The following is a 27,029-nucleotide window of genomic DNA, read 5'->3' as shown; positions in this document are numbered from 1 at the left end:
AGATCTTCAAATGTGCTTTCAATGTAAGTGATGGGGGCGAAATCCACAGTGTCCACACAGTCATTTTGTACAAAAGTGCATTTAAAAGTTTATCCGTAGCTGTAGCATCAAATTCCCTCTTTGTGTTTCCTCGGACAGTGTTTCCCTGTTGAGCTGCGGTGAAAGTATAGTAACAAAAAGAGGGACTTTGGCACTAATAAGACTGTAATGTTGAAAGATATCTACTTGATTTGACTCATTTGGACAAGTGAAGCTTCATATTAGCTTCAGATAAACTTTTAAATACATTTTTGCACAGAGCAACTTAGATTTTAAGTTCATTATGAAGGGATCTTCTAGTGGCCAGTATGAACAGGAGGAATGATTATAGCAAGTGAAGTACTGTACTTAAGTACAATTTGTAGGCACTTGTACTTTACTTGAGTATTTCTATTTTATTTCTCCTTTGTACTTCTACTCCACTACAGTTCACAGGGAAATATTGTACTTTTTACTCCACTACTACAACTGTGGTTACTTTTCAGATTCAAATTTTACATTAAATAATATATGATAAGCTTATAAAATACAAGAAAAATGTTGAAGATTAAACCAGTAGTTCGTAAACTTTTTGGCTTGTAACCCCTGTGTGTATTTGTGGCTCCTAGTCATTTTACAGATGTTTGAGTTGTTTGCAGTTCCAACAAATAAAGCAATGTCCAAAGTAGTAAAACCTTCCAATATTTCACAAAAAAAGCAAAGTTTAGAGAAAAGTCTGAAAATGAATAAAAATTTGTATGACAGAAGTTTGTTTTTTACCCGGCTGATATCAGGCACAGTCACAGTGGCTGATTTTCTGCAAAAGGGGTTCTTTTACTTTTAATACTTTAAGTAAATTTAGCTGATAATACTTCCACTCTTTTACTTAAGTAGGATCTTAAATTCAGGAATTTTACTTGTAATAGAGTAATTTTACATTGTGGTATTCCTACTTTTACTTAAGTAAAGTATCAGTACTCTTTCAACCACTAATGACTATATTTTCCATCACAGACACTAAATCCATTACATGTTCAACAGTGGAGTGTTTACCTGTTTTATGACGTGTTTAATTGAGCCCTCTGTGTTTGATCCTCCAATTATGGTATTGATGATCACCTTTTTCTAGTCCCTGTATTGTTCCAGTGTCAACATGCTTTGGTATTTTATACAGAGTGCTGTCTTTTTGTCTACATTACTTTTGCCATGGTAGTCTGTAAAATATGTAAACAATTTCAAAAAGAATGTCTTTCCTTCACAATTATAATTTTCTGTGAATATACAGTAAATATTAACCAGTATTACTAACCATATGTACAAATTATTCTTGTGTACAGTACTAGCTGCATTTTAACTGCATTCTGTAGTTCTGTATTGTTGCATATTTGCCAAATATATATAAGATCTATCCTGTTAACATGCATGTGCATTAATGCATAATCTTATGCACAATCCATGTTCATAAACAATGCTTTAGTTTCAGCTGCCTGCACCAACTCAACCTTGCACACTATACTCTTTTATTTGTTTTAAGCCTTAAAGTCTCACTCCACTCAAAAATGTGTTTTTCTTCTTCTACAGTTGGATGTTTGAGCATCACTGCGCAGAAGGATGTATGTGCAGAGTTTGACACTAGAAGGCTGTTTTCACATTCTTCTGCTGAAAGTGGAAAGTTTCTCTGAGCTCACTGATGATCTAAGTTTAAAGCATTTGCGTGCAAGCATGATTTGTGACAGTACAACTAATTTAGAGCCAGTCGTGGTTCAATATGTAGCTTACATAAGTGTGCTGGGGAAACATGAAGCCTGCAGCACAAACACTGAGAACATATTTTACAGTTAAGTGGGAGACATCTTGTTTCCAGCAGTTAAACTCTTGAAATGAAAAATATTTACATATTCAAAGAGTCATCAGACACAAATTATCATTCAAAGCAGAACATTTTATATGTTTTAAATGTGTCTTGAGAGGATCTTTAAACTTTAAATTCTGCTTAAATTTTAAATTCTTCCAAAGTTTTAGTACTTCTTATATATTACACTACCGCTACGTCATCATATGTAGCATTGAACTGAAAAGTATAAATGTATGTAAATAAATCTCACCACAGTTACTATGATCAGATGACAATAAAGGTCCTTGTTTCAGGTAACAACTGACATTTCTCCTCCAAAGCAGCAGATATGGAGGAAGGTATTGCTGATACTAGAACTGAGAAGATGTGATGATTGTGGAGCTCTGTGCAGGCCTATACTGTGCCTTTTTGTTAACCCATCATCATCATCATCATCTTCCTTTACTCCTTGTCTTCTTTTTACACCATATACATTGTATTTTTCCATCTTCGTTAAACTATATCCTTCGTTTTCTGCAGACTGTGCTAATTTCAGCTGCTGTTGCACAAATCTGACTCCTCCTCATTGTCTCTTCCTACATCCACCATTGAGGTATTTAATGATTAAAACTGTTTTCAGAACAATACACACACGAGTAAACTTTGTCATTTTTAATGACAGAACACTTAACTCATTGTTTCCTTTTAGCCTTTCTTGTCAGTTGTATATGTTGTACATTTCACTGAAATACAATTCAAAATATTTTAATTAATCTAAAATGTCCCTGCTATGACAGTAAAATAATTATTTTTGCAGAAATACTATTTACTTTTACTCTCTATTTACATATATAAGTCATCCACCAGGATAATAAGGTAGTAAACATATAGGCTAGTGATGTCTATATGTATATTAACATCTAAAATCTACAAATGAACATTGCTTTGCTTTTATGTCTCCTCTTGAGGACTCGCTTGATCTTTGGGTTCAGTTGCTCCCAAACTGTCAGTGGGCAGAGGTCCTGGAGGTTTGTCGCTGAAAACCAGATAAAACAGTCAGCTGCTGTATTATTATTTCAACTCATATGAAAGACAAATTTTTGACTGTTTTTTATGTCTTACCTCTCTCCATCTTTCTCTGTCTGTAAAGGAAGTTTAAAAAGAATATTAGCTCAAACCTTTTTCAATAAGCAGTTTTTCAGTCAGAAATCCTGCATATCATTGTGAGTTTTTACCTTTGGCTTCTGTGATGCGACACCACCAATCTTCCTGGGCACTCCAAGAGTCTCAAAAGAGTGGCTCCGCACTCTGATGGCTCTCTAATAACAGAGGTGTCAGAAGAAAAAGCAGTTGAGTGAAAAAACTAAAGTCAAGAATGGGAGAGTTTTTGAAATTTGAAAGTTGAGGGATAGCAACATTCACCTTAAAGTTTTCAATAAAACCTCCGCTCCCTTCAGACGCTCCCCGCACACCCTCAGTAGTCGGGAGAGCAGACAGTGATGGATCCTCCATCATGCATTTCGAACGGGTGGAGAGTTCAGCCCGCAAGCTCTCCAGGAGTGACGAACGAGTGCGGAGCTTCATTAGAGAGGAGGGACATGGCAGAGAGCAAAAATGAGAGACAGAGCTCGTCATTTGGATCTTCACTAGTGAGCATAAATAAATAGAGTTACAATCCAGATGTGCTGTTTTTCCATCTACCTCCAGTCTGCTGAATCGCTCGGCCTTATAGCAGGAAATCTCTGCGTTGATGAGCTTGGTCAGAAGGAATTCTCTCAGTAGGGAGCACTAAAGACAAGACAGAGGGAACCAAAACTTTGGAAGCATCTCAATAACTGATTTATAACGTGGATAAACAACATGTGGACTCAAATACATGGCTCACAGACTGATCAGGTGGAAGAAAAACAAGGTTTACTGATGATCAGAGCAAGATTTGTTCGTAGACAGGCAGTCAGAGTAGGAAAATAAGTACAAAAGATGCATCAGCAGCTGAGCAAAAGTCAAAAAAGGCAGACAAGGTTCAAAAACTAAATCAGAGAGGTTGATAAGACAACAGTTGGACCACTACACATTAGACAATAAACCCTTTTCACAGGATTTCACAGACATTTTGACTTATTATAGGAAAAGCTCATTTGTTACTAAACAAAAGCTTCATTCTTTACTGTACACTGAAATGTAATACTGTGTGTAGTGTAATCAGGATTGTTATTGCTACAACATACCAACTGGAGTAAAATTATGTTACCATAGATTTGACTTGTCATAATAAAATTAACGATGGCTCTGGGGTAAGACCTGACAGTGTGACGACGTGCACAATACCAGGACACTGACACTGAAGCAGCTAAATGAAATTCAGCCATAATTAAGTTTATCATTTACACCTCATTCCCACTGTGACATGTAAAAATGTCTAAAAGGCGTATTTGACAGTATGGGGGTTAAAGGGCAGGTACACGTAATATAATAATAAACTTTATTTGTATAGCACCTTTCATACAAAATGCAGCTCAAAGTGTTTCACATTAACCCATAAGAACCCATAATGACACAGGTGTCACCAACCCTTTTAATGTTCTGGAAAATTCCTTATACAGCTTTATCATTGATTTTAACTCATGAAGTCCCTAAGTGACATCTACTGAACATCCTGGTGCAGTCATGTGACAATGTGTGAATCTGTGTACCAATGACATCACTTCCAAAATGGCAGTGTGCCTGGTCAGCAAATGTGTCAGAACTAGCTAATTTTAAAAAAGCTTGTTTTTTGTTACTAAAGGTAGGTTTCAACCCATTTAACAATTCTGATGCTTTAATAAGATGCCCTGTATTACATTTAATCTGTTCTGACCACATTTCTTGAACAAATTGATATAAAACAAGTTAGGGAAATATCGTTATGACATATGTTACATTACAGATCTCTGACACTGAAGGTAGAATTTCAAAAAAAAATCAGAAATGTGTTCCTTGTGGTCCATTTGGTCCCCATAATTTTCCTTTAAGGAGAAATGGGTCCGGGTTCTTATGGGTTATAAAGATAAAAAAAAAAAACAAATGATTGAGAACATTAAACAGAAATACATGCAAGATGAAAAATGAGTGATAGTGCATTACATTAAAAGAGAGGAAACACAGCTAGAAATCTTAAGTAAAAAACATAATCATTCATGAAAAAGAATAAAAATGCCTTAAAATGGAATAAAGTGTTTTAATATATGATATGGTGCAAAAGTCATACTATAGAAAGGCTACGTTGAAAGATATGTTTTAAAGTGTCATGTAAAGCTTTCAACGGAGACTGCTTCTCTAACATCTTTAGGTAAGGCGTTCCATAGTTTGGGAGCATAATTGAGGAAAGCTGCATCTCCAATTTTCTTTTGGGTGATTTTATGGGTATCAAGCAAGCCTGCTGTAGAAGATCTAAGGGCTCATGAGGGAACATAAGGTAACAGGGAGTCTGTGATGTAGCTCGGCCCTGATTCATTGAGAGCTTTATAAACAAGTAAGAGGCCTTTGAAATCGATTCTGGAAGACACAGGGAGCCAGTACTCAGAGAGGTCAAGAGGGAAACTATGAACAGGTGTGCAGGTGCAACTGCTGGACAAGGAGGGAATGGTGGGAGCAGACTGAGACTGGAAAAGATACAGAATTGGCTGTTTCTATGACACTTCAACACTTGTTGAAGTTTTCAGATAAATGAAAGCAGCTGACTCAGTGGTATTGTTTCTTACGTCTGTGAAGATGGGAGGATCAGGGAGGACCGGACCAAAGGGAGGAACATCCTCTCTGGCTGTGACAGACACCTACGAAGAAGAGGAACTACTTTCATTCTCCAAATGTCAGAGGTGGAAGAAATACTGAGATCTTTTACTTGAGTAAAAGTTGCAAAACCACAATGAAAAAATACTTGATCACAAGTATAAGTCTTGCAGCAAAATGTCCTTAAAGCGTCAAAAGTACTCATTATGCAAAATGTCTCCATTTAGACTGTTATATTTATCATATATATTATTGCAATATTAAAACCGATTCATTGATGTGTTAATGTAAGCAGCATTTTATTGTTGTCAAAGGTAGAACTAATTTTAACAGCTTATACTGTTATTACAATCCTATTTTATAGTGAATTTATTAAGTGATCATAGGTTTTGTGTATAAAATAATATGAATCTGAATCATCTGTAGTGGATTAAAAACTACAATATTTGCACAAAGTAGCATAAAATGGAAATATTCAATTGGAGTACAAGTACCTCAGAATTATCTTTAGCACTTGATTAAATGTACTTTGCTACTTTCCATCACTGTCTCTGCAGCATATGCAGTAACCATTCGGCTACCAGGGCACTCGGACCAGGACTGGTTTTCACAAACCTGGTACGCAGCTTCACCTGTGTCCTCCTCCCTCTGAATCCTCCGGACCACCAGGAAACAGTGCAGGAAGTGGGACTTGATAACATCAGATAGAAACGGCGTTTGGCCCTCCTGGTAGACCAAAGCTACGATGTCGTTACCAATGTGTCTTTTTCGTTGTAACTGCGTAGGATGATGAGGAGAAGGGCAAAAATAATGAGTGTCTCTTTGTGAACTTTGCCAAGAAACCAACAAGTCCCAAAAATGTCATCAGAAAAACTGTCTGGTGAATCATCACCACAAGACAGATTTAGAGTCGGACAGTAACTGACCTGCTGTGGGTCACCCTCTGTGAAAGGCAGTTTAGTTGCGACATGGAACATGATTTCTCTGTCGTGAAAGGAAGTGAAGACTGCTTCACTTCCTGTCTGGCCATGACACACATCCAGACCTCCTCTGAACCTGAGGAAAAGGGAGCGAGGATGAGAAATCATGTGATTTTATACATTATATGTGTCATTTCTACAGATAAATAACGTCAGCAAAGCGTAATTTACCCAGTAAAGCCTTGCAGCTGAATTGTCTCTCCCAAAATAGACAGGAACTCTTTAAACTCTTCGCTTTCCTCATTGTTACTGAGAATGTCCTCCTCAGTGAACTAGAGAAAGATGGATGGTGTCTGAGAGGGAGCGGTTATGATATGGTGCCATATTTCAGTCATTTTTTATAAATAAAAGATGTTATGAAATAAAGCCCCAGATCTTACCTGCCCGTCTTTTTGGTACAATATACCAAACTTGAAATTAGGAGACACTCTGTGCTCATCAAAAGCAGTTATTAGTTCTGGAGCCTGAGACATGAGCGAGAGTGAGGGAGAGGGTTAGAGAGGATTTTTATGAAATAAGAGTATTTGTGTTTAGTTACTGGTAATTTGAGCATTACCTTGAGGTAGCTGACCACTTCAAACTTTGAAACAGTCACTTTGTCACAGAGCATCTAGAAAGAATATGATATTTTGTAGATTTTTTAAAATTAGTCATCAGTTAGTTGACTCAAGTGATGCACTGAGGTAAATTTTTGAGATACTTTACTTGAGTATTTCTGTTCTAAGTTGTTTTATACTTCTATTTCACCACATTTCAAGGGTAATAGTTAGTAGCTATGTTTTAAGATTAAGATTTTACTCACAGAACATATGATCACTTTATAAAACTTGATGCACTGTTACAGATTAAATTACCGAACAATATATAAAAAAGATTGTTCTCCACATCGACCGGCTATAACATTAGAGGATAGGTTAACATTTTTTCAAGTCTGTCTTAAAACAACAGTCAGGTGCCCAAATGAACACCGAAACAGGTTTTTCTCTCCATAATCATTCCTCCTGTTCATACTGACGATTAGAAGATCCCTTCATGATGCGCTTACAATGTAAGTGATGGAGGAGAAAATCCACAAGCCTCCCTCTGTGCAAAAATATATTTAAAAGTTTATCTGAAGCTAATATGAAGCTTCAGCCCTCCAACTTAGTCAAATCAGGAGGGTATCTTTGGAAGTTACTGTCTTTTTTGCACCAAATTCCCTCTTTTTGTTACAAACCTTGTTACTTTGAAAGATACCCTCTTGATTCAATGAACTTGGACAGTTGAAGCCTCATATTAGCTTTAGATAAACTTTTAAATATGTTTTTTCACAAAAACTGTGGATTTCGTCCCCCATCACTTACACTGAAAGTGCATTAGAAAGGGATCTTTTAACAGCCAGTATGAACAGGGGGAATGATTACAGCATGCAAAACCTGTTTCAGTGTTCATATGGGCACCTGACCTTGAAAAACTGTGTACCTGTCCTTTAAAATACTGCTTATATGTTAATTCATGAATAAAACATAATAATGTAATATATTCTTAAAAATGTAACACTCTTAAAGGGGAATTATACACAAATACAATTACTTTCCACCACTGCCATCCAGTATTTGGAGAATAAATGGTTCAATACCTTTGCTAATTCAACTGCAGATGGGATGTTGGAGAAAAGAGACAAAGAGAAAACTCCATGCAGAGAGCACTCCTTCAATCTGTGAGACAAGAAACATGATTTCTGTGTAATGTCTGTGATTTAATATTGCAAATTGAAAGTTATTATGTACAGAAATGATCAAAGACTAAATACAAGCTGCTCTGCTGAATGATTTTTGTTGTATTGTAGTTTGGGGACATACAAAAAGCGATCATAGTTGGCTAACACTGACTAAAGATCTCAACCTTAGTATCACCCGTAGTTTATTCTCCTCTTCCTCCAAACACACAGAGAGAACCAGCGGCCCCAAAGACAGATCCACCGCTGTGAAGGAGTGATGGTACTGGGAGGAGAAAAAGAGGATAAAACAAAAAAAAAACAGTACAGGTAAGATAATATATTCCTTCAGATTTCACAATTGTTATTTCTTCTCTGAATAGAAGTGAGATAAAGCCTACTAACTCTTGAGTGGAAGAACTTGTGGTAGATTTTGGCATCACCATCTCTCTCCATGATGTCGTAGCTCTCTGGAACGAGGCCATGAGGGGAAGAAGAGGTGAGACTCACATCTACAAGCCTCTCCAGAGGAGGGTCTATCCAGTAGCCCCCGGACTTTGAGCGGAGGATGAGCGGCAGTTCTCCACCTATCGTTAAAAGCTGAGACTAAAATAGACACAAAGGAGCAGCACCTGATGATGGTGATGAGGGTCTGTCTGGTCCAGTGTGTTGGGAATGAGCTTTTATTGTTTGGGGAAACAAATATTATGGCGTTCACAGAAAGGTCAGTGTCAACACACATAGGATCATACCTGTATATAGAGGGTTTTTTTAATATCAGACTAACCTTCAGAGGTAGAGGGAATTCACACCGCTGCTCATCGATCCTGCTGCCCTGATGGACAAGAGGAGCATCGATGATAAATAAACTTCTGCTCATACATCACTGGATACACACACTGCAGATCAATTGCACTGTAACTCACCTGCAGCTTTTCAATGATTTCAAACAGCTCCGTCTCCTGATATGATACAACAGACCACAACAGATGTCAGACAGAAACACAGACGGAGAGAAAGGGAAGGAGAAACATGGGGAGGAAGAGGAACATGACAAGCGCTTCAATCAGGAATGGAAACTGACCTCTCAGACACACACGGCAATGGAAAGACATTAGATATATGTAATTAACGTGCGTGGGAAAAGTGAACAGATAATGATATCACCCTCTGGTTGCTGCTGGCAGAGAGGAAAGGCTTGTTCTCAGTGGCAGGAGAGTCCAGGATGTTCAGTATGTTGTCCTCTACAGATTCAGGTCTGCAGCAACAGGTTGATTTACACAAGAAGACAGCACAATATCATCCCCCCTAGTTCAGTTCTTACAATTTAGAATATTTAAATATCTAAAGTAATCTCAAAACAGCTGCAATATGATGGAAAATAAAGTCTAACCTTGTCTCATCCCCACATGTGAATCTGTCCACACTGTAAACAAGGAAGTGAGAACTACTCAGAGAAGAAAACAGATCAGGGCACACAGACATGATTACTTATATCTAAAAGTAATGTTATTTATTCAGTACATTTAGCTCATCAAAATGAATTTTATTAAAGAATCATAGCTTTTAGGTCTCATTCTAACACAAACTCTGTCTTTACTCACCTTCCATATGCCCCAAAAGTGAAACTTCTCTTTCTGGAGAAGGACGTGTCATTCCTCTTCTCTCTCTCCATGGCTTCAGTGTCACTGTGAATGTTTGTACATGCCAGTTCTCCACGGAGTCAATCAGGGCTGGCTAAGGTTGAATTAATTCACTCTGTCATTCTGTCACTCCTCCTCCTCTCTGCCCCCTGCCTCTCGCTCATTTAAGCTTCCCTTTCCTCCCTCTGTCCTGCTGTCAGCCAAACAGGCAGCATTAACCCACTCATGGTCACAGGTGTAGCAACTACCATGACCTATAAAACGGACACGGTCAGGCTGCTCCATGCCATCGACCCTCGGTGCTCGGACAAATACTTTGCTGCTGGTTTCTCAGACTGGCGGAGCTTGAAGATAGACTAGTAAATAAATAAAGAAATGGTGGGTGAGACATTTTCTCCCAGACCAGTTACCCTTTGAGTCAGTAAGGATCATCAATTATTGACAGCACACACAGTTAGGGTGAGGAGATAGACAGCAGGGGAGGAAGGAGTAGGCCAGAGGATAGGTGTAGAGAGAGAGAGAAGAAAGAAAGAGAGAAAGGGAGAGATTGAAAGAAAGAGATGAACAGAGAAAGAGAGGAGGTGACATTCAAATGGTGTCTCACGTGATGCAAATTTTGATATTTCTATTAACTGTGTATCTTTATTATATAGTTGGTGGAAGATGTATTCAGGGCCTTTATTGATCAAACTGCTAAAAGTGAAATTTACAAAAGTTTAGGAGAGTACCAGGTGTCTATCAAGTTGATTAAGAGTAGATTGTTTATGGCTGCAATGCAGGGACAAAGGCGAGCACTTTCTGTGTGACTGTTTAATATATCTTTAATTATGATGAACAATAGATCTGAAGCAATAGTTATATTTCAGGGTTGGGTAGTTTTATAGCTCGCAAGCTGTTGCCAAACACACTTTTGATCAAATATTAGTCCACACATTAAGCTGACATTGATTTTGTTTGCAATCCTCCTACATCTGTATGATATTTATACTGATATTTCCCTTTTTAGACTTTTTTTTTTTTTTTTTAACTTTCTCTGATGTACCTCATCTCCCACCCTGCCCAAGTTTGCTTTTCTTTTTGTTTCAGTTTCCTATAATTGTGTCCCTATTTATATGGTTGGAGACTATTTGTATTGTTAATTCAACATTTTAATTGCTTCTGGAGATACTGAAGATTTTATACAAATAAATTACATTTTTTCCAACAGAAATCATCTTTGTTTTGTTATGGGTTTTTTTGCAGAATAACGTCAGAGAAAACGCTGTACACTGTAGATGTACACTGAGGATGTTTTTTTAAAGAATGAACAGCGAGCAGAATGTCTCTTGTCATTGTTAAACTATTATTTATTATTTTATTGGATCATTATTACTGATGCAGTAATGTTTACACGTTGTAGCTGGTTGAGGTGGAGATATTTTTAACTACTTTATATATAGTTGGGTAGTTATGTCTACAGTGCATCATAAATTATAAAACGATCTGAAATTTTTTTAGGTAATGTCATATAATTTTCTGCAAAGTAATTATATGTTGTGTGATAAAAGTACAATATTTCTCTCTGGAATGTAGTGGAGAAGTCGAGAAGAGGAATGGAAATCTTTATGTTAAACCCCCTCTTTTTTCACCCAATAACAGTTCATCCTCTTCTTGTTAAAAGGCCCACTATTAGATAACTGTTTGTGTCCGTCTTCAAAGCGCCTCTTATCAATTGGCTGCTTATTTACAGAAAACAGATTCAAATTCAAAATTCCCTTGAATCAACTATTTACACAGTAGTTTTACAGTACGACTGACCCGCCTATAACGAGCCAAGTGATTGGCTCCTCGATACGCCACTCTTATTTCTCGCGCTCTCATTGGTCAAAATCCAAAACAAGGACCTCCGTAGCCCCGCCTCTGCTCATTGCAGCGCGGAAGTTGGTTTTCGGAGTGCGGACGGGATGTTGTGGATTACTGTAAAATAGTGTGAAACACGTCGACAGTTCTCCGTATTTTTCCTGGAAGATTTGGTATTCTGAACGGTAACAAGTACGTTTGGAAGGAATAGCATTTCGCTTACTTTAATGCAAGGAAAAGGGGGCATTTCGAAGTTCGCTAGCTAGCTAGTTAGCTTTGGTAATTAGCCACCAACGTTTAACTGTCAGTATAACTTTACAGTCTCCTGCATCGTAGTATTATGTTTATAATAACATATAGCTGTTGATTTTGATTTGCTTCGCAGCCTTATCAGTTGGTTATTGCTGGTTAAGACTTTGCACCTGCATTGTTCAGCTAGCATTGTTGTTGCTTCTGTTTTTAAAGGCATGAGAAATCGTTTGACATTACATTAGTTGTGGCGTTATGCATGTTTAAAACGCTAAACGAAGTTTCAACCGGTAGGTGTAACTATTGAGAGACATTTCCCATTGAGGAAGCTCACCAAAAGTAAGGGTGTAACGATGCTGGGTGGTTTCAGTCTGCACATGGCTCGCTGCACATAATGTTATTTAGAAAGACACTGAAGCTGTTGACATTGTTCCTGTGACCTTGACACTGTGGTTTAGCCTCCGTTGCCGTGATCTTGAAGTCCATGTGTTCTTGTATCTGTCCTGTACCCAGCAGCCTGTTGAGGTAAAATGTTGGAGTGTGGCATGCTGAAGCGGGACAGACAGGCTCTGCGGAGACACTCTGCTACTCTCTGCAGAGAGATGGTGGTGGACGAGCTGCTCATTCAGTCTCTACAAGCGGACAACATCCTCACTGAGAGCATGGCAGAGAACATTATGGTATGTTTACACTGATACATGAAGGCAAAAATCAGAAAAAAATATATTTTTTTCTGATTTTTGCCTTCAGTGTGATTTTTGATCCAGCACCTGTGAAAGGTTTTTTTTTAGATGTGCATACTCTACACTCTCTTTGTCTTCAACACTGATACATGACTCATGATAAATCACTCATCTGTTGAACTGCTTAGCTTTCATTTCCCCACAAAGGACATAACCTGTGATGGGGCGTCACAAATAGACATTGCTTCATTTTTTGGCCATGAAGAGAACAGATGTGTTTCTCCCTGGCTGATATTACTGATCACTACTTGAAATGCCATCTTCATTCAACAAGTGGCTGGCTGATGAAATGTTCAAAGACAGGCTCACAATTTTTCATGTCTGTCTTAAAACAATAGTCAGGAAACCAAATGAACATTGAAATAGGTTTTTCTTGCTACATTAATTCTTCCTGTTCATGCTGACCATTAGAAGATCCCTTCATGATGCACTTATAAAGTAAGTGATGAGGGACAAAATCCGCAAGCCTCCTTCTGTGCAAAAATGTATTTAAAAGTTTATCTGAAGCTAATATGAAGCTTCAGTCATCCAAAAGAGACAAATCAAGTAGTAATCTTTCAACGTTACAGTCTTTTTAGTGCCAAAGTCCCACTCTTTGTTACTATACTTCCTCCGCAGCTTAACAGGGAGACACAATGAGGGAATATGATGCTAAAGACTGTAAATGTGGCAGATATCCACTTTATATTACTAACTCAGACTGCTGAAGCCTCATAAAAGCTTCAGATATACTTTTAAATGGATTTTTGCACAAAATGACTGTGTGGGCACACTGTGGATTTTGGTCCCCATCACTTACATTGAAAGTGCATTTTAAGGGGATCTTTTAATAGCCAGTATGAACAGGAGGAATGATTAAAGCGAGGAAAACCTTTCAGTGTTCATATGCCTAGACAAATCTTGTTCTCAGTGAGCTGCTAAAAGTCAACAATGGACAATGCTTGATTAAAGAAATCTAATTAGGTTGAATGTATTTGAAATCAACATTGGAAATCAAATTATCTTTCTTGTTTCTGATCAACTCTATTCTAGGTTGAGCAAACATCTCACAAACGAAGCTGGCGTTTGCTACAACTTCTACCAAAGCGAGGTCCCAAAGCCTTCAACAGCTTTTGCTCAGCTCTGAGAGACACTGAGCAGCAACATCTGTGTGAACTATTCACACAGTCACCAGAGAAAGATGGCACAGAGACACATCTAGAGGTGAGTGTGCACTTAAACAAACATCACCACACACACAGCACAAATCTACAGTATACAGAGCAGACTATTACCAGACTTAGTGCAGTCCTTGGGCTGTTTTTCGCTCACAGAGTACTCAGCCTGAAGAAGAGCCAGAGGGACAGGCAGGGCGACTGGTCATGCAGACACCAGCAAAGAAGAGAGAGGTGAGCAGAGTGTGTATAAAATCTCTAAACCTGGATAACTATTGGTATACTCATTGTTCACATGTTCACAAGAGAACTAAAGCTATTGTCAGGAAAAGTTTGTGTCATCAAGTTTGTGTATTTTAAGGAGGTTTAATCAGCTCAGTTACACATGCTCACAGTTTGAAGAAAAGGTTACACTCTACTAACAGATGTTCTAGTAACATGATCTTCTGCAGTCATCCTCAGTAAACAGAGAGGAAAAGAGTGAGGTGAGCAGCACCTCATCATGCCCAGTCCAAGCCTCAGATAGCTGCCTGCGCTCAGAGTCATCATTCACAGGTTCGGCCCCAGTCAGACAGGAAGACAGGAACAAAGAGAGACTGAGGAAGAAGAAGAGAGTAAGAGTTAGCTGGACACATGTGAGAATCACAAACCACATCCCTCGTATGTTAGACAGTCAGATGGCTTGCTGAAGTAGTCAGACAGCTGGCAGGAGATTCCCCAATAGTTAAGTTATGATTGCAGTTGTCATTTTCCCGCAATAAATAACATCTGCTGCTGCCACAGCAAAGACTAAAATCTTGAGTAGCTAATGAATTGACATTAATGCATTATTTCGAATTTCAGAGGCATGCAGACTCTTCTCTTCCACTTTCAACCCAGGAGGAAATTGCAGCCAAAAGAGCAAGGACACATGGTGAGTTGTATTGGACTGTGGCCTGCATTCACAATGAAATACAGTAGGTTTCTCTGTGTCAGATGTTGTCAATATTTTTCTGTTTCCTTGGAGACAAGGGGTGGTGTCTGGAGAAAAGGGTTTATCTATTGTCCCATTTTAAGAGATAGATAATTGAATACACTTAAACACAAAACATTATATAGCCAGCAGCAGCTCAGAGGAGTTTATAGTCAGTGTGAAATGTTTTATTATATAATCTTATCACAGATAGAGGTGTGGGAGTGTGTTGTCTCTAGCAGCTGGCTACTGTCTGTACATGCAGGCGCCACACCTCAAGAGTGAATCATTCACAGACTCGTAGTACAAAGTTTGTTGTCACACAACTGCAGGCGGGATACAGAATGATTTGAAAACTTTGCATCATCAGTTTGTAACAAGCAGAGTTAAATGTCTTGATGTGATGTGTGTTTGTTTGTGTGTGCTTCAGAGTCCATGGAGTTCAGTCTGGATGCAGATAGTCCCATCAACACTCCTGTGCTCCCGTGCACTCAAGACTTCTACCTCTCTCACTACCAGCAGGTAAAATACCCCTAATATGTCTGCAGCAACATACTGTGGCCTCTCCAGAAATTAATATCAGTGTCACACCACTTGTTGAGATGAGTACATATACCACACTAAATGCATAAAATAAATGATAATAAGTTATACAAGCAAGTCTTCAATCAATTTAGTCATCAAGTTATGTTGATCTCTGACTCATTCTTGTCATTTCTTTCTGACTTTCTGCACTCCAGTCCTACAGAATGAATTCACCTCGACGTGGCTTTGCCTTGATAATCAGTAATGTGACATTTGACCCTTGTGCTGCGCCTGACCTTGACCCTAGAAAGGGAGGTGAGGTGGATGACGAAGTCCTGAGGAAGGTCTTTACAGAGCTGGACTACCTGGTTACAGTCCACAGAGACCTCACTGCTCAGGTAACACACAGACACAGGCTGAATATGAATACAGAGGATTTTATTTGAAAAGTGAAGCCAATGCCGTACAGCAATGCACTCGATGACTTGCTGAAGAAAAGGTGCCCACGTGTAAGATTTGTTTGGCAAGTCTGTTAAGCTGTTTTCCCCATTTGCTCACAGAGTGCTGTTGGAGGAAATTGTTGGTGTTATCACAAAGCAAACACACTTTTACATTTTAGTCATTCAGCTGATTATGAGCAAGTAAGCATGTGTGCTATCAGTGTTTTGCTCAAAGACTCTCTCCCACACAGCGTTGGCTCTTACTATTACTTACAAGTTCTGCATTAAAAAAAACAACTTGCAAAGAAAACTTTTAGGAACCTTGGACTTTTATGTGAACTAGTCTTCTGATTCTTCATTGTTTCATAGGGCATAAGAACATGCATTGAGAACTTTTGCCGGCGGCCGGAGCACCGGAACGTGGACAGCTGTGTGGTGTGTCTGCTCTCCCACGGAGTGGAAGGAGCTATATATGGCACAGACGGACAGCTGCTGCAGGTGTGTTTGTTTGATGGTTTTCTGTGTTCATTCAAGAGTAAAAATGCAACTCCTTTTTCCAGACATTTAACATGCAACTGTTTGTCACTTGGTCAATTTCAGCTGGACTGGGTGTTTGAGGCCTTTGACAATGCGCACTGTCCACTGCTACAGAACAAACCCAAGATGTTTTTCATCCAGGCCTGCAGAGGAGGTAAAACTGTGTTTGATTTAAGAGGCAATCCTGGAACAGAACCATAAGGGATTATGATGCACTGAGTGTGTTTTTGAGGCTGCACAAATATCTGAGTGTAGTGAAGGGCTCATGCCATGTGTTAGACCACCACTGTTAAATCTCTTGGGTATCTGTAACATCCTGAAAACACCTAAGAGCAAGAGAACAGACAGATGCCAGCCTGTCCCTCTACATGTCCAGATGTTGTGTGCTGTCACCTTCCTGACCACTGGGACAGGTAACCCAGGTGGCAGTTTCACAGCTATCCATCAGTCACATATTTCCAAATGTTGTGGACGGTATCATAACATGACACATTTCCAATATCCTGCACTAGGTTTGAACTAAAAGAAACACAATAATATTTCATAAACATGTAATGAATCTTTCACTTAACCAGGCTCAGAGCTGATTAGTCTGTCTCTGTGGTGGAGGTTATAGTCTGACAACATGGCTGATGACGCCCCTGACAAATCCTCAGACCCCTCAGGAGCAATCCTAATTACTGTCACACGCTCCCTCGCTCCACCACAGAGACTACCACAGGTGTGCTGCTGAAAAGTCATTAGATGTGATCGGCCACTGCCTCTGCAAGTAGCTTCAGTCAAAACCAATCATCATTTCATTCCAGTATTCAAGGTTCTATTGGTTATGAAAGTCAGGGTTTGACTTTTTGAGACCTTTTGATTTTTTATTTTTTTTTGCCATGCACAAGTTTTTAAGGCAATATTTTGTTGCTGGATTACCTGCTAAATTAAGGGAATAATGTTAGCTGCCCTTTCAGAGATGATAATAGCCCAGCTGAACAGATAACCCTTTTAAAGTGGTAATTACAGAATTAACTCTTCAGTTTTTGATTTATCACACGGTGGCAGATAATCACTTTAGGTCCTTGAGCTTGATATTGATCACTAAACAGCAAGTTATATGTTTTTGAACCAGATATTTTAAAGACCGTTGGATGCACGAAATTAAATTGAAGTCTTGTTGTCTTCCAGAGGAGATGGACTGTGGAGTGGAGCAGATAGATGGACCGGCAAGGACCTGCTCTCCAAGCTGTGAACAGCGGGATGCTGGGAGGGAAGGACAGGGGGATGCAGATTCCAGACAGAGGGGGGACATGGGGAGACCCAGGATAAAACTGCCCCAGCGCTCCGACATGATCTGTGGCTTTGCATCTCTCAAAGGTCAGAGAATTTGTAAGTTTGTCCCTTTTTGTTATTCTCATGTGGATTTATTTATGAACTATGCAACGGTATTAATTAACTGAAATGTCAAAGTTTAGTAAACACATGCATGCAACTTGCATAAGAAGTAAGTGCAGCAAAAGCAGTATGGATGACTTTGCAGGGTTTAAGAAATAGAAGTGTTGTGGAGAAATGGTATTGATTGATTAAGTTTCCTCTGACCTCTGTGTTGACTCTTTTCAGTCTGAATTAAGTTGTTTTCTCCATACCAATGCAGACACATTTCATAAATTGAATGTTTCTGTTGTGAATTATAACTTATTTTAAAAAATCCCAGGTTTAGATGTTAACATAATTATCTGTCTCTGTTTCCACTTACTGTATGTAAAATACCAGACACCACCTTAGCTCTGTGTCTCTGCGTCTCATCACAATTTATTAAGCTTTTATTGTTTGATCTCTTCCTTCTCAAGGCACAGCAGCCATGCGGAACACCAAGAGAGGATCCTGGTTTATCCAGGAACTCAACACAGCACTCCGCCTCCATGCCAGAGACACACACCTTGCAGACATCCTTGTGCAGGTGAACATATGTGTCTTTTAATTTTATATACTGCATGCAGAAGTAAGGCTGGGCAATATCACCTAAAATCCATATTAACTGTCAAGATTCTCCGTCCTCACAGTTAAGCTCTGAATAGTTATTTGTACTGAAAAATAAACAGAAAACCCTGCATTAAGACTATTTATGACTATTTATTTACCATATCCAGAGCACTTTTGGGTGAAACAGGAAAATCAAAGTAAATATGGTTGTTTAACATATCTTGCGAATATCAAAATAATTAATATAAATAGATTTGAATAACACTTTTATGATGTCTGTTATCTCATTTTTGTCATTTTCTTATTAGCCAGATCTTTTAGAGTGACAGTATTTTAACGAACACTTGTGTAACACACTGCTGTGTCTGAAACAACCTGCTTCAACCTCTTGTCTTTAGTCAGGAAGCACAGGTGGAGAAAGTTTTTCAGATTCAGGGAGAAGTTGTAGCTAACCTCGGGGGTTAACTCCATCAACATATTCAGCTACTGGTATAAAAAGACTAGCGAACCTCACTTGGTTGTTTTTTCTGACAAAGTGTAGCTCATACTGAACGATCTGTAACATTTACAGTTCACTGCTAACCTCCAGCATACCTGCTCGCCTTTCTTGAGCGCTGCCTCATCTTGTCTCTGTCTCTCACGCTCCCAAATAAGCAGCGATTCTCCGCTGTTCTCCAACTTTACTTTCATTTAGCTTCATTTTGTCCTGTATCGTGTTGCCCGTATGACCCTTTTTTCTGCATTTCTCCAACACTTGGGTTGTTTTGTCTTCACTTGACATATATTGCTAATTAAATGACTGAACTGCAGGTGGACAGCCTGCATGAAGGAATGAATTTATCAAACATATCAATATGAGTAAAATTAGGTCAGTTAGAGAGTCATAATATCGCTTTTGGTCACTTGGATTAATTGCCCAGCCTTAATGCACAGTGCAAGATATTTAGATGTTACTATAACTTCTCCCTTCCTTTTCTCCTGTCTCTCTTTAGGTCAACGGGCGGATCAAGGAGCGGGAGGGTTACGCCCCTGGCACTGCCCACCATCGCTGCAAAGAGATGTCAGAGTTCACCAGCTCGTTGTGCAAAGACCTCTTCCTGTTCCCCAAGTACCAGCCCCAGTATTGATATGCAAATATGCACATATACACACTCAGAGTAACATACACAGATCCATTCCTCGCATCGAAGACTAAGGGCACAGACTCATTCATTCCAAGCCTACTCCTGCTATACACTCACACATTCCCCTGTTACAACTTCACACACTCTCATCCAAACAGAGGATTTATTCATTCATATTTTCTGTGTAAATACTGCCTCCCCGAACCCGCACACACACTCACAGAAATCTTGGAGTGCAAAAAAAAAAAAAAAAGGAACAAGCTTATGTTAATCTACATGTACTCGGAAATGGGCAACGTATTAGTGTACAACTTACTAGTGTATCAGTGTGTGTCTGTGTCTATGCCAGTTATAGGGTTTAGATGTTAATCCCTTTTAGTCAAAGACAGAATCTTATTTTTTTGCCGTTTGTTTTCTTACTGCACAGCTACTTTAAGGTTTCACAGGTGTCTCTTTTTAAAATGTATTTTGTACACAGATTTATTTTTGTGGCTTTATTTTGTATGTACTTGTTTTTATAAGGATTTTTAAGCCCATTTTCTTCTATTTGTACATAATGTTTATTGGAAGTGACCAATTGTTGTTTTTACTATAGTGACAAGCAGGGGGCAGCATTGAATGATGAGTTTAATGCAGAGAAAACAAACACATTTCACCACCTTTCTTTCACCAATATTATTCATTTTAAACGATTGTTACTGTCATGATGAAAGACAGATTTTTATTGTAATTATAATCTGCTACAGCAATGATTAATCCGTTAAGTCTTTGCTGCAGGTTTTGAGCTGTACTCATTAGATTTTTTTTTTTCCTCACATGGTTTTGTAAAGAGGAAAACCTAAAGGGCAGCTTCAAAACACAATATACAAGTGTTTCAGTCAGATTTTTTTTTCTCTCTCTCTTTTGCTTGTGGGCGTTCAATCAGGAAAATTCAGTCTTTTTTTTTTTTTAATCTGTAAATTTCACTGACGCCCTGCTCTCACCTCAAATCAGTTATGTTACTGTAGCAGCCCCGTCAGCGTTGGTGGGCTGGCGGGAGAATGTTGGTGCTACTTCAGGGGTCATACACCTACAGTATGAACTTTGACCTTCACGCTAACTCTTAACACCTAATCGTGTTTCTCCTCATGTGGGCGCTACACATTTAGTTAGTCCCCCCCCCCCCCTACTGTATTTTTATGATATTTTATTGTATCTGATACAGTAAGGATAAAACATGTATTTCTCTCGTCTTCCTGTAAGTATAAGCAATATGCAGTTTTTCTACAGCAGCATGTGCCATGTGAGAGTCATCTAACAGATAAATTTATGACCATAGTGGTGCTTCCCCCACCCCCCCACCCCCCCTTTAAATGGCTGTATGAGCATTGATGTTTCCCAGAAAAGCCCTGACAAGGCAACATGTGTTTAGTTACAACAGTGTTGTAGTGAAGAAAACGGAGTATATGGTCGAAACAGTATTGATTGTTAACCATCTGGAAACAAAAAGGCTTTTAAGCTGTGTGTAAAGTGAGGTAGAGTTTACACTGTGCTCACTCCTGTTATGTTTTGGTTTTAATGATTAGGAAATGTAAAAAACAACAACAGGGTAACTCTACTGCACAAATTCTGAAGGTTGATATTTGCTGCCAAGCTCTGGTGAGGTGCATCGTGGGGGGGGCCGGGAGAGGTTTTATTTCTGTCAACTCTGCCAATGACTGCCAAATGTTCTATACAATAAACAGGCCTTGTATCTGCATTTTCTTGTGACGCTGTGTCTTTGTGCATATGTTTTAGTTAAAGCTGGATCCTGCTCCCTGCACGAATGTACACTATGGCAGCTCCTGTGCATGCTCCACTTTATTTGATCCTGCTTGTTGCTGTGTTTGTGTGTGTTGTTTCCCCGCGTACAGCCTGTCCTCTCCGTTCTCAGGTATAGTATAACTGGCTCCCAACTATTTCGCTGCGCTCAGGTCTCTTCATGCTGTGACTGGGATGTATGTATCTCTCACTGCCCGCCGCTCAGTGATAATGTTCTTAGTGTATCAGATAGAGGCCCAGCCAGCTGTCCACAGTCATTCTCCCTTGACACACACACACACACACACACACACACACACACACACACACATGCCGGCGGTCAGAGTAACACATTTCTCTCTGGCCTCCGGTGTAGCTGTGAGATTAGGCTGTTATGCGCTGGCGTGTGGACTACAAACTAGGGTAGGGTTAGGAGGGATCTGTGTGTGTCTGTGTGTCTTTGTGGTTGTCATAATGGCAGCCTGAAAGGAGGAACCAGAGCAAAAGATCCACAGAGAAGTAAGAGACGTTTTTAGATTAACTTGTCTGAGCGGGATGTGGTCTCTCTGGGGTTGCAGAGCAGTAGTGGTCCACCCTGTAGGCCCCTGAGCTTTTCAGCTTTTAGCGAATGATGTGCTGCTTCCTGTATTAGCTCCTCTGGACATCTGAACCTCCTGCAGAGGTTAAGCAATATGGAGATCGCTTTCCTGGGCTCATACAGTGGGGGGGTATTACCATGTTGCATTTTTGGGGTGTGTGTTTTTCTGCGTGCGGGTGCATTCAGGGTGCTAAGAGAGGGCTGCGATAGCATGTGAGTGTTATGGGGATTGCCTTGCATCATTGGCTGCTGTGAGCTGTCAGAGGGTTGTTGTGTGCACCTTCCTGCTCACGTTGCAGGGGCAGCCCTATGGGGGGTGCCCTTCCAAACCACATCCACCACCCCCTCCCCACCCCCCCCACATACACACACACACACTCCCCTGTCCAAACAAGAACAGTCCATCCAAACATACACACACCTAATGACCGGCTGGCAGGGAGGGTGCTGCTAAGGGCAACAAGTTGTGTGTTTGTGTGAGTGTGTGTGTGTGTGTTATTAGGTGTCTGCAGTTCTAATAAAGGAAAGCGCTGCGTCCTTCACTGCCTCATCAGATGGCTTTGCTCTGCTTTGTCCGCCTGTCTGATTTCTGTCCGTGCGTCTGTCAGTGCTGCAGTGGAGCTGGATGGCTCGCAGCCTCTGGATCATCTGGAGAAGAGCGCGTCTCGGACAGGCAACATCTGCGTTTTCTGACGTTCCTGGTGTGACGAGTGTGTTTCATAATGAGTGTTTTGGAGAGTGAATTGACTTAAATTGTGAAAAGTGTGCATAAGAGAGAGAGAGTGTGTGTGAGTGTGTGTGTGTGTGCGTGTATGGTTTTGCCCATGCCATTGGAAATGCTGGGGTGTCCAGCAAGGTTATTTTTGGATCAGTGACAACGTGTCAATGGCTGCAGATGCGTCGCAAAGGAAGGCTCTGAGATACCAACAGACCCTGGTAGGTTCTTCTGATCTTCCTTTACCTGCTTTCCTGTCTGTCTCATAATACGTCCTTTCCCCTTGTTTCATGCCCCTCCACCTGCTTCTCCATCGTCTCTACATCTACCCACCTATTAGATTAGTTTCCAACCATTCTTTACTCTTCCGCACTCACTTTCACTGTTTCTCTCACTCCTACATTTTTTCTTTCTTCCACCACTACCTACTAATCTACTACCTACTTTTTTTTCCCTGTCACATCCTTTCCTGTCCTACACCAGCAGCGCTCTCTTCGTCTTTCATGCTTCTTTACTATGTTGCATAAAATCTTCCTAACGCTCCTCTGTTCAATCAATACTTTTCAAATCTTCCTCCTTCCTCATTTCCTTCTTGAACAAATATCGGCAACTTGTTAAGTTTTTTTTTTTTTTTGTACAGCCCTCAAACACATTAACAGTCTCTGCTGGTTTCACACCACCCACATTATGAAACTGCTGAGTGAAGGTGTTAAATGGAAAGTCCTTGAGATAAACAGGGATTTCATTATTTATTCATTTTTGTTCCAAACACCAATCTCTTGCATTTGACCCATTTTTGCCTTTTTCCCCTCCTTTCTTTTGCATTGCCCAGATCATGTCCTTCAGTAAAAGTCTTCTTTGTGACTCTTTCTATCTGTACAGGTCCTCAAGCTGCAGCCTTGTAAAGTCATTACTGTTTTCATGTGTTGGTGGATATAAATACCTGTATACAGGAAACCTGAGCAGACAGGTTAGATGTGCGTGTTGAGATGAAGTCATGTCACTATATCCTTCAGTTCATCTGCTTAAATGCTCATCCAGAATGATGGTCATGTCTCCCAGGAGCATCTTGGGATGTCTGGTGGCATTTCACTACCACTGACAATAACACCCGCTCTGTAAATGACTCACAGCGGATTGGTTCGTTTTCTTATTTTTTCAGCAGTTGATGTGAAGCTTTGTGTTTTTGTACCAGAACTTGAAGGTCATTTTCTGCAGAGTTGAGTGTGAATTATAAGGTGAGAGGATGACAGATACATGAGCAACGGTTAGAGCGGCTGTGGTGTGTATGCGTGTGTTAGAGCGGCCTGAGCAACTGACAAAGTGAGGAGGAGGAGTGACAGTGTGTCAGTACCGCTCCTTTTCTCTCTCCTTCTCCTCTTCTCTTCTGAGAAGATGGACCAATGCCCAAAGTAAATCACTAATCCCCCCCCGGCCCCTCGTGGAGCCTCTTGGGGAGAGGGGCACAGGTCAGATCTAAATAAGAAATCCCAATTAATCACACTATTTACAGGCTTAATGTGTCTCTGCGAAGTCACAGAGCTCTCAGGTGTGAAAGCCGTGATGTGTGTGCGAGAGGAAATTAGAGCCTTGAAGGATTTGAGGAGTTTATGTGTAGAGCTGTTAATAGATCAGCGTAATATAATTTATTTATTGATCAGGAGCAGGATTTGGCGGTGTGTATTTTCAGGATGAAGGCTTAGACGGCTAAATCTTCACAGATACACACAGGTGCAGTGATTTAACGACGGACGTCTGTGTTTTTTAGTGTTCCCAGTAAGAATTGACTTTATGATTTGCAGGGTAAAATACATCCAGGTTAAACTTCTGTTAGATTAGTTGCATTTTTTGGGGGGTTAGAGTTGTTTTAACAGCATTAAAAAATAAACTATATTTAAATCAATTCACTATATGGCAACACAAAGGTAGGACCTGCTTTACAATGAAATGTTCCTTTAAATGAGGTTAAAACAAGGTTCAGCTTTATTGTAGCACTGAAACGATCGGTCAATTAATCAATAGAAAATTCTTGTGCTACAATTTTGATAATTAATTAACCATTTACGTCTTTTTTTTAAGCAACATAAGACAACATCTAAGTGAATATTAGCTGGTTTATTAGTCTTTTTTTTCTAAATAATTTGAATATAACTGTTTGGGTTTTGGGAAATTGTGGTGACTATTTTCTGACATTTTATTGATCATTTCCAGGAAAATAATTATCATATTGATTCATCTTTATTGAAAATAATCTTTAGTTGCAGCCCTAATTTATAGTCATGATACAACACAAGAATACATAATAAAATGCAGCTGTAGCCCCCTCCATGCTACACATATAGAAGTTGTGTAAATAAGACAAATTAGAATAGAATAAAAAAGAAATAGAACAAGGAAGGATACATTTAAAAAAAACAACCTAGACAGTTAAAAATAACATTTTCAAACAAATTTATCCCAGTTTTAGATTTGGACGTCTAGACGTCTTTTGACCTGCAAATCACCAAATTAATGCTTACTGGGTCTGTAAAGTTGTGTTAATTGCCTCCAAGTCACACAGCTGTGCTTGACCTTTGCCCTTAACAGAGAGGAAGTGCCCTCTGTAGACTCGTGTCATGCTGATAGACGCGCTCCGGCAGGGTGGCGAGAACACCCGCGCTCACACATACCGAGTGTTTGTGTTTGCTTTTTATACAACTGCTTGTTACAATTTATTTCAGCGATGCGGTTAAAAAATGAGGTTGTGTGAGGAGACGAGTCTCGATCTGCAAGAATGTCAACAGCAGTGAAATCGATCTCAGAAGTCTCAAATGTTACAGGCTACTAAAAGGGATAATGTTCACCTGCCAAATGTCTCGCAGACTGGAATGACTGGGATGTAGACGATTAAGCCATTAAATTTCATCCGATATCGCAGTCACTTGATGTGTCTTTTCATTTACAAAGGTGGCTCTTAATTGTAACAATTAAACAACTAGTAGTGGCATCAGTCGCTACAAGATGTTAACGTATGTACGAGAGTGTAGATAACTCGTCATTGTTTTTGTGTAAAGGTTAAAGCGCTCCATCTGTCTGTGCAACAGGCCTCCTGGGAGAGATGGACCCGAAAGAGAGACAAACAGCGTGAGAGAGGGAGAGGTGCGGAGAAGTGTGTCAGTGAACATTGGGTCACACTGCTGCTAAATTTATCCACGAGTAAGGTTTCACCTCAGGGGTGGGGGGTTGGATGGATGGGAACAAGGGGTGTTGAGGGGGAAAAGTTTTAGGGGGAAGAGTGAAAGGTGAAAGGCTGCACACACGAGTTCAGTCGTGGGTGAGACGGCTTGGAAAAGAAAGTGCGAGACGAGAATCTGATTTCCAGCGTGTGTGTGTGTGTAATGGTGTCTTTATAGAGCCGCACAGTTGGGAAAACAAACAAAATACTACACTGAATATAAACCACAGCCTCATTTCTCAAACACGCCTTAACCTAGAATGGAACAAAGCCTTAAGATGTTTTTCAGAAATGAGGTCCAGAATGCAATAATTAGTGGCAGCTGCTCAAAACAGACCACTAGATGTGATTTTCTGGCACAAATTCTGGCTGATAAATGTTTAAATGCATTATACAGTAGCAGTGCAAAAGTTCTCTAATCATTTTAATTTGATGGTGTAACATATAAGTGGCGTAACATTTGGATTGCAATAGCAGGGTTGAGCAAGAAAAATCATTATCATGACCGTGTGGTTTACAAAATAAATAATGATGAAGTCAAAAGAAAAATGTAAGAGTAAAAACAATATTGAAACAGGCTTAAAGAAATGGATAAAAGACATAAATCATCCACATAAAAGGCAGCAAGAAGGTCACATACTGAAGTAGGCTATGAGTAAATTTTTAAACTGGTTTTACTGGTGAAAAGGAAGCTGCTTCCATCTATCTGCTTTTCTGTTTGTGTCACAGAGGGAGGCTGGAGGTACACAAGACACAACCAGACATTCAGTTTAAAAGCTGCTTTCCCAACCTTATAGTGCCAAAACCTGATATTGTGCACTCTATTCACCCGTCCACAAAACCACTGAGGGCTGATGTCGCTTGCGGATACAACATCTGTTCTTGCTACACATAAAGCTCAATAAAACACTAGAGTCCACCAAACTGATGTTTATTGCAAGTAGCTACCACGTATTGATAGAAAACCAGCAACACTCTGGTCCCCAAGGACCCAGAAACCACGTGAGGACTGCTTGATCACAACAGAACAGCCAGTGACCCATTTAAGGTCCTACAGAACAACTGCAGAAAATAAAGGTATAGATTAGAGACAGACTCATGTACTAATGTATTAATGCAATAGAAATAACAGCACAAACATGTTTTATTGGCTGTATTTTTTAATGTATTTGTGACCCTTGTTTTTCATACTTAAAGTTTAAAATCTTTTATTTCTAGTTTAATGTTTATTCTAAGTTACTGTTTAAAAATGA

The 27,029-nt window shown here is 39.7% G+C and overlaps 2 protein-coding genes and 1 long non-coding RNA gene across 14 annotated transcripts in view; 1 reads left to right on the top strand and 2 right to left on the bottom strand.

Annotated features, from left to right (window-relative positions):
* Window positions 1-2,509: 2,509 nt before the first annotated feature.
* rap1gapl (RAP1 GTPase activating protein-like) lies at window positions 2,510-12,534 on the bottom strand. Of its 2 annotated transcripts, XM_042422960.1 has the most exons (20): window positions 12,362-12,534; window positions 9,901-10,295; window positions 9,690-9,722; window positions 9,464-9,554; window positions 9,223-9,258; window positions 9,084-9,131; window positions 8,702-8,902; window positions 8,485-8,582; window positions 8,219-8,297; window positions 7,157-7,210; window positions 6,981-7,064; window positions 6,772-6,872; window positions 6,547-6,676; window positions 6,236-6,397; window positions 5,593-5,664; window positions 3,554-3,640; window positions 3,275-3,430; window positions 3,088-3,171; window positions 2,975-2,994; window positions 2,510-2,888 (listed from the first exon to the last, which is right to left on the bottom strand). In XM_042422960.1, the coding sequence occupies exons 2-20, from the start codon at window positions 9,969-9,971 to the stop codon at window positions 2,804-2,806; spliced, it is 1,692 nt and encodes a 563-aa protein (XP_042278894.1). In that variant the 5' UTR covers window positions 9,972-10,295; window positions 12,362-12,534; the 3' UTR covers window positions 2,510-2,803. The 2 variants fall into 2 exon arrangements, with proteins under 2 accessions (XP_042278894.1, XP_042278895.1); XM_042422961.1 differs by lacking the exon at window positions 12,362-12,534 and having other exon boundaries at window positions 9,901-10,928.
* Window positions 11,817-20,066, top strand: casp2 (caspase 2, apoptosis-related cysteine peptidase). 10 transcript variants are annotated; one of them, XM_042422969.1, is made up of 13 exons: window positions 11,817-11,970; window positions 12,544-12,707; window positions 13,803-13,973; window positions 14,084-14,167; window positions 14,377-14,559; window positions 14,768-14,837; window positions 15,307-15,398; window positions 15,617-15,799; window positions 16,211-16,339; window positions 16,442-16,532; window positions 17,552-17,752; window positions 18,214-18,323; window positions 19,339-20,066. In XM_042422969.1, the coding sequence occupies exons 2-13, from the start codon at window positions 12,558-12,560 to the stop codon at window positions 19,471-19,473; spliced, it is 1,599 nt and encodes a 532-aa protein (XP_042278903.1). In that variant the 5' UTR covers window positions 11,817-11,970; window positions 12,544-12,557; the 3' UTR covers window positions 19,474-20,066. The 10 variants fall into 10 exon arrangements, with proteins under 10 accessions (XP_042278903.1, XP_042278906.1, XP_042278902.1 ...); XM_042422972.1 differs by having other exon boundaries at window positions 12,541-12,707; window positions 14,377-14,538; XM_042422968.1 differs by having other exon boundaries at window positions 12,541-12,707.
* Window positions 14,437-27,029, bottom strand: part of LOC121905094 — a 24,456-nt gene continuing 11,863 nt past the window's right edge. For both annotated transcript variants that reach the window (XR_006098344.1, XR_006098345.1), the window contains exon 4: window positions 14,437-14,520. This is a non-coding gene — a long non-coding RNA (uncharacterized LOC121905094). The remainder of the gene's footprint in view (window positions 14,521-27,029) is intronic.

The sequence above is a fragment of the Thunnus maccoyii genome, chromosome 10 (genome assembly GCF_910596095.1).
Source record: "Thunnus maccoyii chromosome 10, fThuMac1.1, whole genome shotgun sequence".
NCBI classification, from domain to species: domain Eukaryota; kingdom Metazoa; phylum Chordata; class Actinopteri; order Scombriformes; family Scombridae; genus Thunnus; species Thunnus maccoyii.
Note: the sequence above shows the minus strand (reverse complement) of the source record. Positions and strands in the feature narration are given on the sequence as shown.

Excerpts from the sequence above, each read along its gene's own strand:
- rap1gapl (XM_042422960.1), bottom strand. The coding sequence starts at position 9,971 with ATGGAGAGAGAGAAGAGGAATGACACGTCCTTCTCCAGAAAGAGAAGT. Across the intron at positions 9,259-9,463 it reads CTGCCAGCAGCAACCAGAGG|GAGACGGAGCTGTTTGAAAT; the intron begins GTGATATCATTA and ends GTATCATATCAG. Across the intron at positions 9,132-9,222 it reads AAATCATTGAAAAGCTGCAG|GGCAGCAGGATCGATGAGCA; the intron begins GTGAGTTACAGT and ends CTTGTCCATCAG.
- casp2 (XM_042422969.1), top strand. The coding sequence starts at position 12,558 with ATGTTGGAGTGTGGCATGCTGAAGCGGGACAGACAGGCTCTGCGGAGA. Across the intron at positions 14,168-14,376 it reads AGAAGAGAGAGGTGAGCAGA|TCATCCTCAGTAAACAGAGA; the intron begins GTGTGTATAAAA and ends GATCTTCTGCAG. Across the intron at positions 15,800-16,210 it reads ACAGAGACCTCACTGCTCAG|GGCATAAGAACATGCATTGA; the intron begins GTAACACACAGA and ends ATTGTTTCATAG.